Source organism: Podarcis erhardii (genome assembly GCF_964252035.2).
Source record: "Podarcis erhardii genome assembly, chromosome: 10".
Classification (NCBI taxonomy): domain Eukaryota; kingdom Metazoa; phylum Chordata; class Lepidosauria; order Squamata; family Lacertidae; genus Podarcis; species Podarcis erhardii.
Window position 1 is genome coordinate 19,905,684 of NC_138500.1, and position 18,966 is coordinate 19,924,649.

At 44.4% G+C, this 18,966-nt stretch overlaps 1 protein-coding gene across 7 annotated transcripts in view; it reads right to left on the reverse strand.

Annotated features, from left to right (window-relative positions):
* Positions 1 to 18,212, reverse strand: part of IQSEC3 (IQ motif and Sec7 domain ArfGEF 3) — a 138,428-nt gene extending 120,216 nt beyond the window's left edge. For all 7 annotated transcript variants that reach the window (XM_081878809.1, XM_081878808.1, XM_081878813.1 and 4 more), the window contains exon 1: positions 17,453 to 18,212. In XM_081878809.1, the coding sequence (XP_081734935.1) occupies positions 17,453 to 18,018 (566 nt within the window). In that variant the 5' untranslated portion in view covers positions 18,019 to 18,212. The remainder of the gene's footprint in view (positions 1 to 17,452) is intronic.
* Between the last annotated feature and the right edge of the window lie 754 nt (positions 18,213 to 18,966).

Genomic DNA, 18,966 nt, shown 5'->3' on the forward strand with positions numbered 1-18,966 from the left:
TTTTTCTTTCTTTTTTGCCTCAGATGCCAAAATAACTAAACAAGCCTTGGGTGCTATGTGCCATTTGCTGCTGCACCTCATGCATCAAAATGTTGTACATTGGCTTTGGTCCAGTTGGTGGACCTTGGGGCACTTGCGCACGCACTCTCTCTCTCTCTCTCTCTCTATATATATATGATTGATCTTGCCATTCAAAGTCAGCCCACTCCAGTGCAGGCCTCTTAGCCAGCTTCCTCCCAACTTTGCTTCTTTTCCTGAAGGTCAGAATTTCGCTATACATTCTTCCTGCTTAGCAGGCAAACCCTCTAGTTCAAGGATGGGGAACTGCCATCCTACCTGCCTGCCTTGACCCTGCTAAGGGGTCCAAACTGGTCCACAGGTCCATTTTACCAAAGCCATATCAGCTGTCAGCAGTGGATTAAATGCACTGGCAAAGCAGACCCTGCAAAGACCAGGACCGAACTCTCCACTCATCAGCTGATGTATGGGGAAGTCCTCGTGGGTATTGCTTCACCAGAATGTTTCCTGTGGGTCCCACCCACCCATCAACTTTGACGGGTGGGGGGGACCACTCCCACCCATCAGTCACTTGCTATAATCATGATGTCAGATGACTGAAAGGTGGGTGGCTCTGCTCCTGTCCGTGGGTTGAGAGGAGATAAAGATCTGGCCCACCAAGTCATAGAAGGTTTCCCACCTCTGCAGTAGTTATTTATCAAGCATTAAAGTTGTGCTAGGTGCTGTGTAGTAAAGGCAAGTCCCTGTCTCCAGCTTACTAACCCATCATACATTATTATTTCCTTCTTCTTCCTATTCTTCTCTGGCTGCAGCGCAACTAAAGATAACACAAAAGATGCAATTTTGTAACAAATCAAATAATTCCCCCCCATCTGTTGCATTGAGAACATTTCTTTCTGCTTTCTCAAATGGTCTTTCCTCCCCGAGGGGAAAATAAAAGAAGGATTCTTATCAGAGATAAAGAGGAAGAAATAAACCATAACTGAATGCTGAAAAGAGGAGAGAGAAAATAATAAGAAGCAAATTCACAGTTGAGAGAGAGAGGTAGATGAAATCCCAGGCAAATCCAGGAGAAAGAATAATCTAGCAGACAAAGCAAAGTAAACGAGAAACTGTGTGGGGAGGGGAAAGATTGGATGGGCAAGGAGACAGTGGGCTGTGTTCTCTCACACCTTGAAAAGCTAAAACCAATGAGGGATCAGAAAACTATTCCAGCCAGCCAAAGTAGCATCTCCAAGTAGCTATTCCAAAGTAATATCCCCAAGATGTATTCTTATTCTCAACCACCAGACAGAAGGCAAGAACCTGCCTAGCAGTAAATAAAAAATCTCTTCATGTCACATATCTGTGGCTAAATCTGACCATGAGCACATTTTAATTCTTGACGTGGCGTTCTAGTGAGCATTTGCAATCACTACCCTATGACTGCGTGGGCTGTCTGTTTCTATGCTGCATAAACAGAGGATTAACAGTTTACACAGTATAGCATTACAAAGCATTTGTGTTGTTAGAGAACACATGCAACAACAAGCTGATCCCATTCTCCAAAACACAACCTCAGGCAATTATGGTACCTGATAACTTAGGCAGCTTTGTAAACTTAAACTGCAGTGAACTGAGGTTTGCCACAAAGCGTATACCTAGCAAGGAGCTTGATCCAGTACAACCTCTCTAATGATGCACCTGTGAGAGACACATGGTTTCAAACATGTGTTTCTCACATTCACAGTTTTCACTTTTCAGCTGTATCCCTCAGATTTTCCCCTGGCAGGACTAGAACCAGGAAACCACAGATCTGTGCACTTATTGTCCTTTGTGTTGAGCCACTCGGGCTACACTGGTTTGAATGTCCATTGGGTCTCCAGTTCCAGTGGTGCCAGTCGTCAAAGCTGGCTTTGGCTGTCCCTGACCTGGAAGGACTAAAAGCACTTCCAGGTCAGGTTATGACTTTGCCTGGCAACAAGTCTCTACTGTGCCTGACCCCTACCTTCTGACTTCTGGACAATGACTCCTTGTTCCTGACTTTTGGCTCCCTACAGCCCAGCACTGACACAGACAAATAATAAAGTACATGAGAATTGGACCAACAATGCTAGGAACTGCTTGCCAATAGTATGTTCCTGGATAAATACTTCCGGTTAATCATAAACAGGGTTGTGTCTATCCTGCAATGTCACTAATGCACTAGGGCAAGACACAAATATCCAGCACAGAATTCAAGATGCAGGGAATTTCCACTTTTAAAGAGGGATCATGATAGTCTTGGAAGGGTTTGGGTATGCCTAGTGAGGAAGAGTTGGAGGGTAAAATGAATGCTAGAAAGGTTTTTTCCAGCTGAAAGGCGAATAGGGGTATCTGTTCCCTGCTTAATGTACTTGTTCAAGTCTAAAAAAAAAAACAGAATAAACAATGTCAATGTATTTAAATAAATGCTAATTTGCATAATTTAAGCTTGATAAATTAGCCAATCTAATTGAATTTAGATTAGGTTTGGGAAGGACTGTAACTCAGAAAGTTGCACAGATCAAACTCTGATGCCCCTAGTTAAAATTATTTCATACAGAAGGCTCAGAGAGGTTCCAGCTCAGATTCTTATGTATTTATTATAGGATTTCAGCAGAAGTGTTCCAGGGTGGATTATAACAACATGGTCATATATTTAAAACAAATAAAATAAGAATTTAAATAAGAAAGCAATACAATCTGTAAGCAGTTGTGTCAGGCTTGTTATCTTCAGTTCTGACTATCTCTAGCCAGTCTTTATAAAGTGAATGAATGGCATATGCAGCTTCTGGCTACTATTATATCATCCCATCATCACCAGCTAAGGCGACCGTGCCTCCTTCTCCCTAATGGTTTCAGAAAAAGGCAAAAGCAATTTTCCATTAAAGTTTTTGTTCAATTAATAAACCAAAGAAAGTTTACAAGCCAAAGAAAACTCACGTACAATCAATTAAGAAGCAAAGAATAAATCAGATATCAGTTCAAATCAGTATTTTAAAAAACGCTGTGCTTATTAAAAAAAAACAAAAGAATAGTGTGGCACCTTAAAGATTAACTACAACAAAAACATAATTAGTTATTTCTATATTGCCCTTCACAAAAAATGGTGACAGTGTGGTTTAGAAATGTAAGATAATATAAAAACATAGCAAACAAAAACATTAAAATAATTATCTTAAGTTACATAATTGACATCATAAAAGTTAACTCATCAGCCACTAAAAGTCTATGTCTTCCAGAATGCATTTGTGAAATCATGGGTTAAACAACTCGTTGTGTTTCCAAAATGGTGACTTTGCCAATGAATTATCCAATAGGAAACAAAAAGCCTACTGTATCTCAGGATATCTAAACAAACAATTTTCTAATATACTCTAATTTAGCTCATTTTTCCCTGCATAGATCCCACACTTTCTTTTTAAGCTAAGCTGGTGAATTTGGATCCTTCCCCAGTTTATGAGCAGCACCCAGTTTAGCATCTGGACGGAATGAGCTGAATTAGCCATCACAAAACGACACATCTCCCTGCCTTGTCTCACATTGTGATTTCATGTCACATGCTGTTTCTATTTGATGTTAAGAGGAATTTTAAAAAGAGACTGAGAAACAGCAGCAGATGTGGCGCTTACATCACATTTAGCCCTAATAATAGTTTGCATTATCACCACCCATTAATAAGTCAGGCAGAACCACCATTAGACAATACGTGGTCATAATCCTAATTTGTCCTCAATACATTTTTTTTCCTGACAAACCCAAAGAATCAGATCAGATTTTTGTTTCACAGCATTTAAAGCATTAATTGACTGTCCCTCTACTTCAAGTGGAAGACTTGCTAGCACAGGATGAATTCTGCTTGTCATAAATCTATTAGGTAAGACAACTGATCAGTACCAAATTTCATGTATGTCAGGGGGTGTTTAGTTCAAATAAACTGAAGGGCCAAAGTCTTCACTCAAAGTATGTCAAGGGGTAAAGCCCATACTTTTTCCTAAAAAGTACCTTTTACCTGAAACTCACCACACTGCCAGGATGCCCCCCCTCCAAGGTAAGATATGTTTGTCTCCTACCTATTTTTTCATATATACCATATTTTTCTGTGTATAAGACAATGCTTTTTGCTTTAAAAAAATTGGCAAAAATTGGGTGTTGTCTTATACCCGGATAGTGAATGCAGAGGGGAGACATCTGATTAATGGTAGCAGCAAGCAGGAGATTGGCAGAGGCGATTGGGCGGGTGATTGGTGGCTGCGGCAAGGCCTGCTGGCAATTGGCTGTGGCTGTGACGAGGCGGGCAGGTGATTGGCGGCTGCGGCAAGTGGGCGGGTGGGCTGTTGGTGGCGGTGAGCGGGCAGACAATTGGTGGCTGCGGCGAGGTGTGCAATTGGCAGTGGCTGTGGCAAGCAATCAGGAGTGGCGGGCAGATGGGTAAGCGATTGGCGGAAGTGACCTCCCCCACCCCCCAAAAAAAGCTAAGCAACTTAATTTGGGGTTAAAAAAAAGGGGGGTCATCTTATAAATGGGGGTGTCTTATACACGGTAAGATACGGTACACGCACCAACCACTTAATAAAAAGATCTCTAAGGGGTATAAAATATTCATTTAAAAAATAGCAATAAAAACAGACATGAAAAACAGTGGACATAATACAACCAATGGCTTCAAGTTACAAAAAAATGAGATTCCAAGCACACATCAGGAAGAACTTTCTGACAGTAAGAGCTGTTCAACAGTGGAACAGGCTCCCACAAGAGGTGGTGGACTCTCCTTCCTGGGAGGTTTTTAAGCAGAGGTTGGATGGTCATCTGTCATGGATGCTTTAGTTGAGATTCCTGCATTACAGGAGGCTAGATGACTTTGGGGGTCCCTTCCAACTCTACAATTCTATGATTCTGTGAATTATCAAAATACAGATAAAATCAGCAGCTTAAAAGGGTGGAGGGGAAGGTAAAAAAATTACAAGGTAGGCTTGTCTAAGCAGCATAAAAGCTCTTAGAAGGTGTCAAAAACCATGCAATGAAGGCTCCTGCGTAATACAAATAGGCAGTAAATTCCAGAGAACAGGTGCTGCCACACTAAAAGATTGATTTCTCACAAGTGCAGAACAAACGTTATGTGTCACTAGTACATGCAGACGAAAGATATATTTGTTCACAAATGTCTCCTGCAATCCCAGCAGCTGGCGTTATTTATATTGGGTTCCTAAGGATATACAGTATTCTTAGTCTTTTACTGTATAGATTGTATTTTTATTGCCGTTCACTCCCATGGAAGGAAGGGTAATGTAAACATGAAATCAGCAACAGCAGCAACAAAGAGTGACCCCCCTCAGGTCACTGCCAACAAGATGGGTCAGTAGTGCCTGCACAGTGTAGTAAGGGGAGCCGTGGTCTACAAGAGAGACAACTGAAGGGCTAAATGGCTGTGCTGCTTCAGCCTCTGGATAACCGATCACTTTTTAAAAAAATGTTCCTTTATGATTTCCTAAAACCTTTCTGATTCTATATGGAGGAGCATTCAGAAGAAATATCCCTCTACCTGCAGCCTGAATTGACAACAGTCCATTCTACCATGTCTGGGTTTTATCAAGTCCAAGCATGACCTCAGCTGGCAGAAATGTGTTTCATATTACTCAAAATAGGGTCGTGGTGTACTTTAATTGATTGGTTCCAAGAGTCAGACTAGCAGATCTAGAGTGCTCTATTGCTCCTAGCGCCCTATAGTGTAGGCAGCATCAGTAAAGCCCTTATTTCTGCTGCGAGGGAGCAGCATTCTTAAGCAGTGTCGCATCTTGTATGGCTATCAGTTCTCCACACTAGGATTCAGTCTCTTTGGCTGGGTCCCTTTGCCAAAGCATTCACTTCTCAGCTTGAATTTCACAGGGATCGGTCCTTAGCCAAGGGCTCTTTGTCTGGCATGTCTCACTGCATCCATGCCACTGTCCACCCATTTTGCTTTGCCAGGCTCTGATGCATTTTTATGTTGCACAAACCTGATTATTCCGTTCATGCCATGCAATTTTCCTTGCTCTCTAAGCAACGGTAAGTTAAAATGACTGCTGTATATTTATGTATTACATGCACATAACCCTCAAGGAGCCCAAAGCAGCACACATACCTCATCCTCACAACAGCCTTGTGACACAGGTGAGCCTGAAGGAATGGGACTGGCTCAAGGTCACCCAGTGAGTTTCTGGGTTGAGTGGGGATTTCAGCCCAGTCAGAGTCTGACACAATAACCCAGATACAATTCCCATCATCCCTGACCATTGGCTATGCTGTCTGGGGCTGATGGGAATTGAAGCCTAACAGCCTCTGGAAGGTCCCTGCCTTAACCATGGCATAAAATTGCTTGCCCACATGAACAACTGACTAAGATTATTTAATAAATAGGGCAGTTGTGATCACAATGCCATCCTGAATTGGAACCAACCCAGTTAACTCAGTCAAGGAATTGGGTTCTGTTGTACCCTGGACTTATAAATAGGCAGCATGCATCCATCACCCACATGTAGTACAAGTTCTGCAGACTCCTATTTGCAATAAATGGTTTGAAATAACTATTAATATCTCTTAAATGACAGAATGTCTATTAAAAGGCAGAATTCAAAACAGTTCCTTTGGTGAAGGACTTTAATTTGCTGCTCGAAATTTCCAACTGCAAATTTTGATCATGAATATACTTGCATATTTGCTTAATATTTCCCAAATATTTGACATACCATGACATTTGACTTGAATATTCAATGAATGAATGACAATTGCTATTTGGCAGTTGATGTGTGATGTGTATTTGACACCATTTAATGGCTGACACCCATTTATATTTTTCATGCAATTGTTTTAGCATCTGATGGATGACATGCAATGGTATTAGTCAGGTGACTAATTTGATGCCTGCTAAAGCTATCAAGAGATGGCAATGACTTGAGTTTCACATTTTGAGGTTAGAAGTTTGTATTTAATATTCTGAAGTCTGAATTTCACTTTCAAGAGATGAGTGGCAAAACTGGAAATGCTGGTGAATTTTGAGCATTTGCAAATATTTGTTTCATTTTTTATAGTCTTCTTTACATATTGAAGAATCGATGTGGGATCTGTTTTTCCATGGTTTCATATGAGGGCCTTCTGACAGTACCCTCATTGCAAGAAGTGAGGTTAAAGGGAACCAGGCAGAGGGCCTTCGCAGTAGTGGTGCCTGCCCTGTGCAATGCCCTTCCATCAGAGGACAAGGAAATAAACATCTATCTGACTTTTAGAAGACATATGAATGCAACCCTGTACAGAGGTTTTTAATGTTTGAGTTCTTTGTCTATTAATATTTTGTTGGAAGCCACCCAGAGTGGCTGGGGCAACCCAGTCAGATGGGCAGCATATAAATAATAAGATGATGTGGATGGTGATGATCATCATTCCACTGTAGTGCTGTCTTGTTCAAAGGTCCACCACACAGTGTAGATGAAATCTCATAGGTCCCTGACTCACCTGCCTGAGATCAGGAGTAATAACTGGACCTGCATCATTAAACCTGTTAGTAGTGGAGTGTCCTTTAATCATTACAGCAAAAGCTGTGGATATTTGGCTTGTACATCACTGCTGTAACATCTTCATTTCTTGATGCATATACATGTTCAATACATTTTAAACTATATATACATGTTCAATACATTTTAAACTATATATACATGTTCAATACATTTTAAACTACAGATGAGCCAAATATTTTCTTCTTTCTAGCCCCTTAGGAAAAGGCCACTTTTGCAGAATTTTTGTGTGGTACCTGCCATTCCCTTCCCTCACAACATTCCATCATAATGCAAGAATTGGAGTATTGCTGAGAATACAAAACAGTGCCTAAGCTGTCAACACATCTGCTCAACTTTCAGTGGCAAAAGTGGGTGGAACTACCATTCGGAGGAGAAGAAAAAACCTGTGATACCACCATCTCCCCATCAAGAAACAGCCTGCAATTTTTTCTTCTCCCTACAGAAATTCAGTAAAATGGTTCCCACCCCATAGTTTATCTGCCCACAAATAGAGTGGAGAACATTCAAGAGGACATTGGGACACAACTCTGTTTCAAACAGGCTGATAGCTTAGTTGCTGTCCATGGTACTGAATCTGTTCTGGGTCAACTCTTCTGTCCTGAACTCTAAATCTCTTTTAACACCGTGTCGCTGGTTGAGCCTGGGCATTCAGCTGGAAGGATACTGTTTCCATTTTTTGGGAGGAATGACAGAATCACAAAGGAGGTGCATCAGCACTGCAAACAAATCCAGAATGCAGATAAATATGTGCACTTCATAACTTGATTTGCTGCCATAATTTTCAGGGTGACATCCTTGGGTGATGACAGAAGATAAAGCCTCAAAGCATCATGGCTGAATCTGAGAACAAGACGTTGGCATGGAAGACAGTCAGTCTTGTGTTTCTTATTCCAGCTGTGTTCAACCCTTGCCCCTCCTTAAATCCAATCACTCAAGATTCTGAGAATGCAGGATCATTACTCAATTATATTCATTTTACTGGGGCAATGAACAAATATAGTTAGAATTATTTTAACGCGAGTAATGGCTCATAATATTTACTCTAATTTTAGTGCTAAAGTAAGTAGCTGTTTGGGGTTGTGTAACGACTTTATCGCAGAGAAAATCCATTATATAAAGAACTAATGCATAGCCTGCTTTCCCCCCCAAATGGAGAACAGCACCTCCTGCAAATGCAATTTCTGTTTGAAACTTACATAATTGTGCTTATTGAACTAAAGAAAAAAAAAGAACATAGTGGCCTCAACTCTTAGCAAAACAAAACCAAAAAAAAAAAAACCCAAATGGTTCTCATATTTATCTTTTTGTTCACATCTTGTGAACAGACCTACGTAAGACCTATGTAAGACCTACGTAAGATGCAACGTAACCCACTGCTGGAGGGCAAACTGCATGTTACAGACATAATGTGCATAATGAAAATCCCAACTATTTTAAAAAATAAGAAACAGCCTTGGAAGGCAACGATTATTCCTTGCCCCACTAGGCATTTTCTGCATTCCTTTGCACAAAGATGCACAGGAAGGGAGGGGGAGAGAGAGGGAGGGAGAGGGGGTTCCATATCTATGTCTATAAAAGTAATTATACATCTAGAGCCCAAGTGAGAAATTGTTGGGGTGAATTTGAACAGAAAGATGGGGGACAAAGAAAGGGTGAAGTTCTAATGATTGGGAAAGTATGGTTGGACACATAGAGTAGCTGAGCTTGGTTTGTTGGCTTCTCCCATCACAAAGAATACCTACGGGGAACAGAAATGAAGGCAAATACAGCAGAGTTCAAGGGTGGTGCATCCCTAAGAATCTGGGGGGGGGACCCAGCACTAGGTTGGGTTTATACCATATGACTAATCACTTCTGTTGCACGAACACATCTTTGATTCATCAGAATCAGGTTTCGTTCCTGGCAACGCAAAATTTATTCAGATACAAGGAGGGTGCAAGTGTTTGAAGAACACAGACCTCTTGATGAGGCAAGAAAAAAGTTCTCAGCTATTTCATGTTTCTTTTCCTTGAGGGCCAACATGGCAACCATGCTTTAAACCATTGATCTACTGAAATCTAGTGAGAAAGTTAGTTTAGACATCTATGGGCCTTGTAAGTTGACGTGAATTACAGTAGGATTTATTTCCAAATCAACGTGCAGGGGATTCAGCTAAAAGTTAGGGCTGCAAGTTTATGTACCCTTACATGGAATTAATGCTTATTTAACTTCTGAGTTACTTCTGAGTAAACATGTACAGGATTGCACACATTATCCAATCCCTAAGCTCTCAGGGCATGGTGTTAAGAAGAGGTAGCAACCCTGTGGCCCTCCAGATTTTATTGGACTCGAACTCCCATCAACCCCAGGCAGTGTGGTCAGTGGTGATGGAAACTGCAGTCCCACGATGTCTGGAGGACCACAGATTAGCTCCCCGTCATCTTAAGGCAGCTGATGAAGTTACTTTACTTAAGCTAAGCAGGCTTTTCTAACAGAAAGCCAACATGCTCAATTCTCAAAGGATTGGTTTGTGCCCCCTTAGACATATATATTCTCTGTACTTTCACAAAACATTAGGATTCCCCAAATATGCCAATACCTTGCTCCACACTGACCACAGTTTGACTCCATTTCTGCCAGAATTTGCCACATGAGTTCATTATTGGAAGGCTTCCCTCCCCCACTAAAAACCCCCCACTCTACTTCACATTTCAGACCACACATTATTATTCAGAAACACCCATAGCTGATTACTATGATGTAACAACAGCAAACATTGCACACTGGCACTCTCTATTCGTAATTGCCTTGAATATATTTAAGAGCAAGCCTTTGAACCATGCTGCAATCTTGACTCCCTTTCTCTCCTATGCGCACACACTGAAAACTTTACCCTCTACCCCAAAACCCTGACTTGAAGTTACCAAACCTTAGTTGTGCCACATCCTCACATCTGCATTATAACAATAACTCTGACTTTCACTATAAGGGTAGTATACACACACACTCAACAGCTGTATAAATGCTCTTTATTACTATTGTGTTCTTGTCCTGCCTGTGTATGACTTGACCAGTTGGCCATTGTGGGGCAGAGGATGCTGGAGAAGAAAAGCTAACCCAGTAGCCAGGCTCGCCTGACATTCTTATTTACACTGGTCCTTTTGCCTGCAACACTGACCTCTTTGATGCAAGCAAGGTGGCACAATCTGTATCACTCAAGTGGCCCAGCAGTCAGTATTCTGCATCGTCAATAATTTGGGCTTGATGACAGTTACTTTAAATAATTCAGACTAACAATGTTTATTCGTGTTGAGCATGAAGCCATGAAACACTTTAATGTCTGCTTTTTACAGGTCAGCGACAAAAAAAGCCCCCAAACATTGTAAGTTATTGGGTTCTAATTCCTGCCTCTCCCCCCCCCCCCCGCCACACACAAATGGTTCAGACTCACAACCAAGTTGTCTGTGTGCCCTGTTTTGGGCTTCTGATTATGCAAGTGAGCCCACCGAGAGAATTCTGTCAAGATAGGAAGGCAGCAGGATGTGAGACCATCTAGGTTAAGGTGTGTAATTCTTCCCTTGCTGTAATTCAATCATAAAAAGGGTCTTGAGGGAACAGCAAAAATGGGGATGGTTGCCTAGTGTTCTGAAAAATGGTGCGGGGGCAGAAATTATGCTCCATGCATCTGGGAGTAATTTGAAGCTGAGTCTTACAACAGGAAATTGTCTGATCGAGGTAGCTTTCTTGCCTGCTTCTGTCAGATACTAATCTGACATGCTTTTCTGGGGGTAGGAGAGGGGGAGACACCAAACATTCCAGAATAGATTACCTTATTTTTAATTTAATTTAATTTTTTTGCATTTGGGTGAGGGAAATGGCTGGCCTCTAAAGATTTAAGAGCAGCACTCGTGCAAGAGGTTCTTAGACAGAAAAGAGGGATGAAATGGAGCAACCAGCCTCATTCCCGCAGTAAAATCAACACATGCACCCCCCCCTCTCATCTATTCCTCCACCTCTCGTTCTGCAGGAAAGATCCGTATTAGGCCTCAACCACCTTTTATGCATAGCAGCAATTAACAGTTCTCTGCATAAGTGATCTCTTTCTTGCCAGATAAATAATACTCACTGTTATTAGAACTATAGTGTACAGTTTTGTGAATTTGTATGTGTGTTTTGGTGGCTTTTGCCTACAATTCCTTTTAAGGAACATTTACAAGGGAAAAGCATTATGAACACAGCACCACCAATCCACACAATGCTTCACAGCACAACATAAGTGAAACAAATCCTACCACCTACAAGGCATTTAAAATCTGCATCTCTACAAATGGAGGAAGAGATGGCAGAAAGAAGAAAGGGTAACAGGGGATGAATGCACAGAAAAATGCATTTAGGCTTTCTTTCAGCTAGCAGATGGGGATTCGGGGGTTAAAGGCTTAGTGGAAGAACATAGGAAGCTGTCTTGTACTGAGTCAGAACACTGGTCTGTCCAGCTCAGTCCGGTCTACACTGACACCTTCCAGGACTTCAGACGGGTTTCTCACAGCCCTACCAAGAGAACCTACAACATTCTGCATACAAAGCAGATGTTCTAGCAATGAACTATAGTCCTTCCTGGAGGTAAATAGTACCCACTCTAAGTATATATATGACTCTACTTTTATCCTGTCTTGTCCAAAGCTCTGGTTCAACCCTGACATCTCCAGTGCTCGGATAGCAGGTGATAAGAAAGCCATTTCTCCATCAGAGACCCTAGAGAACCATGCTAATTAGAAGGAAAAGCAAAACTGGGCTAGATGGGCAAGTAGCTAGCTTCCCGAGTTTCCTCTCTCAGCTGTTGCCCTCAGGCTGGGGACACAAAGTACACCTTCTCAAGATTCATGAACACTTTACATTTTACCTTTTGCTTGCTCTATCAAGATGGAACTTTTGTATTTAGAAGCCTGCGGCTCTCCAGATGTTGCTGGACTACAACTCCCATCATTCCTGACCATGGCTCGGGCTGATTGCAGTTGCTGCTCAGCAATGCCTGGAGATCCATAGGTTCCCTATCTCTGATTTAGCTCATGGGTAACTACAGGCATCTAACTCAAGTGTTTTCCAAACTTGGGTCTCCAGAAGTTTTTGGACCACTACTCCCATCATCCCTAGCTAGCAAGTACAATGGGAAATGTAGTCCAAAAATAGCTGGAGACCCAAGTTTGGGAAACACTGCTCTAAGTGAGCTAAGTGAGACCCTGTTGGGGAGAACTTTAAACCATCTCCAGTATAAGAGATGCAAATTTTGCTATTTAGAGTTACTGGAGTAGAGAACACATAGAATTATAGGAAAGAAGATGAGCCGATGTCACAAAACTCAGAATGTGAGTAGGCATCCTGAGCCACAAACATGGATACACAAATGGCGTGGGTTCAGCATGAATGAAAGAATCCTTATCCCCATTAGGTAACCTCACTCACAAAGTATCATCAGCAAGGTTGAGAAAAAGATCTAACTGGTAGTTCCAGTTATCTTGAATTACCTCCTTGGGGAACCTCATCAGTTCCAGTCCTTATTTCTCTTTAAAAATTAATCCTACAGAGTAGTGAAGGTGTTCCTGTATTCTTGTTCAATCAAACATGCCTTGCTATTACACCCAAAAGACTGAGATTTTTAGCTGGCTCTTTATTTCTGCTTGTAATGCTCTTTCATTACAGCTCTGATACTGTTTTTATAAAATGATTAACTTATACATATAAGTACAAAAAGTACATTGAGTTCAAGAAAGACAGGGCACTTTTAAAATCAGAATTTAAGCTAGTTTCATTTCACAGAAGGCTCCAGATAGCACCCTGATGCTAAGACTCGCCAGTAGTACATCAAGTGCTTAGGATGAGGAATGCCAAGAGCTACACCAGAGTAAGTTCACAAAACACAGCATTGTACTGGCAATACAACATACCGGTGCCACAGACCATCAGACAGAGCTGAGTTTGATAAGCTGTCATCCTCAGAACAGGACTTATTTGAAAGCAAATGCCACTGAAATCAATGGGACTTACTGATAACCAAGTATGAGCAGGCCAGAGATGGAGAACTATTCAAAAGGTAACTTTGTTTAAGTGCTTTGTGGAGTATAGTTCTTTGTGGTGAAGTTTACCTGTCTATTTTGTTACTCTGCTATCCAATCTTTCCTCCAATGCATACGTGGTGTTCTTAGATGGTCACCCATCCAAAAACTAGCCACATCAAGATATAACTGGTTTCATCAATATGGTGGCCTCATGTGCCTTCAGAGCACACCCTGAGACCAAGATGGAAGCCAATAGGCCCTTTACATATCTATCTAGAATGACGGGGGGATGGGGACTGCAGCACAGCTCCTCCTCATACACCTCCAGTACCTGTAAAAGGAAAACCATTGCCTCCAGGTGACTGTAGACCTACCATGCCAACACTGTTGGCACAGGAAGTTACGGCATCAAACCAGTTTCCTATGTGACTGGAGGGGGCATGATGAAACTACACAATGCCAGCACCACACCAGGAAGTGTGTAAGGGCATGCAGGAAAACTCCCCAGTGGATCATCCCCTAAGTAAATGCCACCCCAAAGTGCTCTCCTCACAATATGCATTCCCAACCATGATACATGGGAACTTTAAAAAGGTAAAGGACCCCTAACAGTTAAGTCCAGTTGCAAACGACTCTGGGGTTGCGCCGCTCATCTTGCTTTACTGGCTAAGGGAGCCAATGTTCGTCCGCAGACAGCTTTTCTGGGTCATGTGGCCAGCATGACTAAGCCGCTTCTGGCGAAACCAGAGCAGCGCACTGAAACGCCGTTTACCTTCCCACCAGAGCAGTACCTATTTATCTACTTGCACTTTTATGTGCTTCCGAACTGCTAGGTTGGCAGGAGCAGGGACCGGGCAACGGGAGCTCACCCCGTTGCTGGGATTCGAACCGCTGACCTTCCGATTGGCAAGCCCTAGGCTCAGTGATTTAGACCACAGCACCACCCGCATCCCTTTTATGACATCTTTAGCTGAAGATAATAGAAGGACTAAGCACAGGAACTTAGTAGCACAGCAAATGTGTTCAATCTGGATTTTATGAAGTCCAGAGCAACACCCTTTCCATTCTGTGCTTTGCACAGTGAGCTCTTCTAATGCATGACTACAGTGTCTTCAAAGCAGACTGGTTCCCAAATGATATCACAGTAATGATATCATAATAAAACAAGGCCTTCGAGTGGTCCTTGAAGATGAGAGGGCATACATATACATGCAGCAGAATGAGCTGTCTGCAGTTTTGTTTCCAAAACATAATGCATTTGCAAGGCACTACAATATCATTATTCAGCCCTTTTAGGTGATGTGAGGAGGGAATCAATTCAAGCCTCTTCTACCTATACATGATAGTTACATATTAAGGAATCTCATGTGTGTACTGCTTAGAGAGTGGCCATTTTCTACCCCGATTATCATTCCAGTCAAGCAACTGGAGTCCCGGATCAGACGAAAGAAGCAGTTCCAAAAGCAGCTACTACAGCATTTAGGGTTCAAATTACAACTGTGAAAATACTAGAATATTATAGATAAAGGGTGGTAGAGATAGCTTTGCTCACGCATGGTTTTGAACATAGGGTACTTTCAATAACCCATATTTCCTGTCACCACCACCTACCCACCCAAAATTTACTGCATAAAAAGACCCTGGTATTGCCTTGTAGGTACTTGGGGAATATTCAACACAGTAGTCAAAAGCAGTAAAAGATATTTCAAGAGGAAGTTCTTGTTATGTATAAGGGGTGTTTAACACAAATCTCCTAAACATGCATCTTCACTCAAACTTTTTCTCTGGCTAAGGTATAGAATAAAACAGAAGGCTATCTTAATTACAGTGAGCAGAGAGGGCACCAGGGGTTGCTCTGCTGTCTCCTTTCAACAATGAGTGCCAGAGTTATGAAGACCTTCCTACCTGGGCATTTGGATAAGAACTAAGCAGGTATAGTCCCATCCCCTTCTTCCCTGTTTGCAACAAATAAGATTCGTATCCCAGGAAAGAGCTATTCAGAACCATGCATTGAAACCGACTCATCATTCTGCTTAGTGACGTATGTGAGAAATTAGGAGCAGATGAAAGGGAAATCTTGCCAATACTACATTTGTAACACTGGCTTCACTGCATAAAACCCACTAGGTTTTGGGTTTTTTAAATAGATTTCTGAGATTCCTCTCTAACACAATCATTTTTACACTGATATAGTAGCGCCGTTTGAATTGCGTTTCAATACGTGGAATTTGCAGCAGAAGAGACCTTGCAGCTTCATTTGGAGGGAATATGGGCCCGATCCTGCAATTTACTTACCCCCTGGCAAAACACATACCTGCAAAACACATACTACTATTAGTCAATAAACAAGATGTTGACTTTTTGATTACAAGCTGCTCATAGCAAAGGGCTAGCTATAGTTTGGAGAAATATTCATTTTGCACATTGAGGGAAAGATGACTACCATTATGTGTTCTTTTCTCTGACCAGCCTCATTCAGAGAGAAATGGGCCACCTCTCCAAACAATGAAAGATTTCACAGTTCTGCTGCTCGTCCCATATTTACAGAAAACATCCTATATACAAATGAAGATCAGAAAAGATTCCCCACTTACAACAAATAGGAGAAGGTAGAAGGAAGCAAGAAACCCACTCCTGAAACTATAAATGAAATGTTGTTCATGGGCCTCAGTGCCATTAAAGTCAAAGGTCAAGGCTTGAATTTAAAAACGCAACTTTACTTCTACATCCTTGAAGTACCTGCAAGTGAATTTTTATTCTCATCTCTCCCCTGTACCATAGCAGCTCTGGCTTCTATCATCCACATGTATGCAAAGAGGTTAATGGAATCTGTTGCCTGAAAAGACCTTGGAGAGAAAGGTGAGATATCTCTAAGCTAGATGCATTTGCAAAGGTACTAGGCAATTGCAATTCAGTTTATGCATAACCCAGGAAAAAACATGATTCTTCTGTACCACTTTAGAACCTTCATTGCAGCAAAATTTGAGCTCTTGAATAACACATATGCATATATAAGATTCACACAGTCACACTGTACACAAACACACAACCAGGCTTTCTTTGCTGATAAAGAAAACCCCTTAAAACAATTCTTTGTCACTTCAGAAACCGAGAGTCACCCAAACACACTATATAAACCCACAGGTAAAAGAAATCTGAACCACAAATATATGAAGGGTTTGTGTCAATAGGAAAAGGTATCTGCAATGTTTTCCTACTGCATCTTTAATGAAAGGGGAAATCCTAGTTGTGTAATAGGAGCTATTACGGTTTGGAAATTTTTGTTCTGTAAAGCAGCTGCACTGCCCAAACAACTGAGCAAAATCTGACACCAGCCTATGCCTTCCTAGGAAATCCTTCTTTCGTGCTTTGGCTATCGCAAACATATTTACAACCGGCAGAAAACAACCAAGGCATGCTTTGCAACAGAAAGGGGGGAGGGGGAGAGTGGCTTGTGTTTTCAAAAATGTAAACTTCTTCTGACGATATATCATCACACATAGGAGAAAGGAAGCTCGGGAGCAGGGAACCGAACGCCCCTTGCCGAGGCAGCATTTCGTTTCTCTGGCATCCTATGGAAATTGGAAATACACCGGGGAAGGGATTTCCCCACCCGCCCACTCCGTCAGATTGCAGCGGCAGTATGCGGGGCAGGATCCTTGCTCCTAGGACCATCTTCCTGCCGTCTTTTGAACCGGATTGCACACCGATGGAGACGGCAGCCTTAAGCGGGGTGTATGAAGGCTCCAAATAAATGTTTGGGGCGGCGGGGGAGGGGTTGGTTCTTGGCGACCCAGAGCCCCCTCTTTCCTCCTCGCCTCCCTCCCCCTTCCCCTCCCCTTCCTGACTTACTCCGGTCTCCTGCTCAAGACGCCTTTGGCGATGGCCGAGGGTGGTTTGTGCTGCAGCAGGACCGCGCAACAGCTCTTCTCCCTGCCGTCCTTCTCGGGGTGGTGGTGGTGGAGCGGAGGGTGCTGGTGCGGGGCGGGCGTCCGGCTGCCGCTGGGGCTGGCCTGAGCTTGCTTGCTGCTGCTGCTGCTGGGAGGCTGCGGAGGCGCCGGGAGCTGTGGCGGGTGCTGAAGCTGCTCCTGCCCAGGCTGCTCCGGAGGTGGCGGCGGCAGCGGCGGCGAAGGTTGCTGCTGCTGCTGCTGCTGCTGCTGGCCCTGGGGAGGACCCGGTGGGCAAGCCGGCGGCGGAGCGGGGAGCCTGGGCTGCTGCTGCTGCTGCGTGGGCTCTTTGGGCAGCGCGTGCTGCTGGCGGAGGCTGCGGTTCTCGGAGCTGAGCTCGTCCAGGCGCCTCTCCAGCTCGTCGATGCGCTGGCGCTGCGTGTGGATGAGGCTCTGCTGGTTCTGCACGATGGCGGTGAGCTCCTTCAGGTAGAGCACGGCGCGCACCGGGTTCTCCAGCAGGCTCTCCATGCCCCGCGGCGGGCCCCGGCGCCCGCCTCGCCTTCCGCCTGACAGGGGACTCCGGCCGAGGGGAGACGAGGAGCAGCGGCAGCAGGAGGAGGAGGAGGATGCCGCCTCCGCGCCCGCGCGCCTTCTCCTCGCTCCCTCGCTCGCGTGGACACACGCGCACCCGCAGCCCGGAGCCTACACACGCAGCACGGGCGGCGGGCCGGGCGGCAGCCTCGCGGCCTCCGCGTCACACGCAAGCGGGGCGGGCCCAGGGCGGAGACGCGCCGCCCACCCGCTCGGGCGGGAAGGAGGCCGGCAGGCCGGGGCGCTTCCCCCGGGGAGACGCGGGCGAGGGGGCGAAGTTGGCGGCGGGCGGGAGGCGAGCAGGGCTGGAGAGAGGCGCGGGGGGAGGAGCGCGGGACGAGACTTTCGGGAAGAGGCCTGCCCTCCTCGCCCCTCCCGCCCCGCGCAGCCGGGTGAAGGGAGAGAAATTGGGGGGGAGGGGGAGGGCAGCAGGGAGGGGCCGGGCAAGAGAACGAGCGAGCGAGCGAGCGAGCGCGGGGGCAGGAAGGATGGCAGGCGGGAGGAAGGAGCGGGACCAGTGGCGTAGCGTGGGGGGTGCTGGGGGGGCCGGCCGCACCGGGCGCAACATCTGGGGGTTAGGGTTAGGGGGCGCAAATCCACGGGTTAGCGGGCGCAAATTACTTGCCTTGCCCCGGGTGCTGACAACCCACGCTACGCCACTGAGCGGGACGGAAGGGGGGGAAGGGGAGCGGAGTCGCGAAAGCGCGAGGAGAGGGTCGGGGAGCGTGAGGGAGTCGGGGGCCCTTCAGAGCGGGAGCAAGGAAGGCGGGCGACGTGCGGCGAAGCAAGAAACTCGGATGTGGGAGAAGGAAGCGAGGTAGGAAAAGAAAGGGCTGTGTGGAAAAGGAAACGGCCCAGGGCAAGTGGCCTCGTGCGCACTTCGAA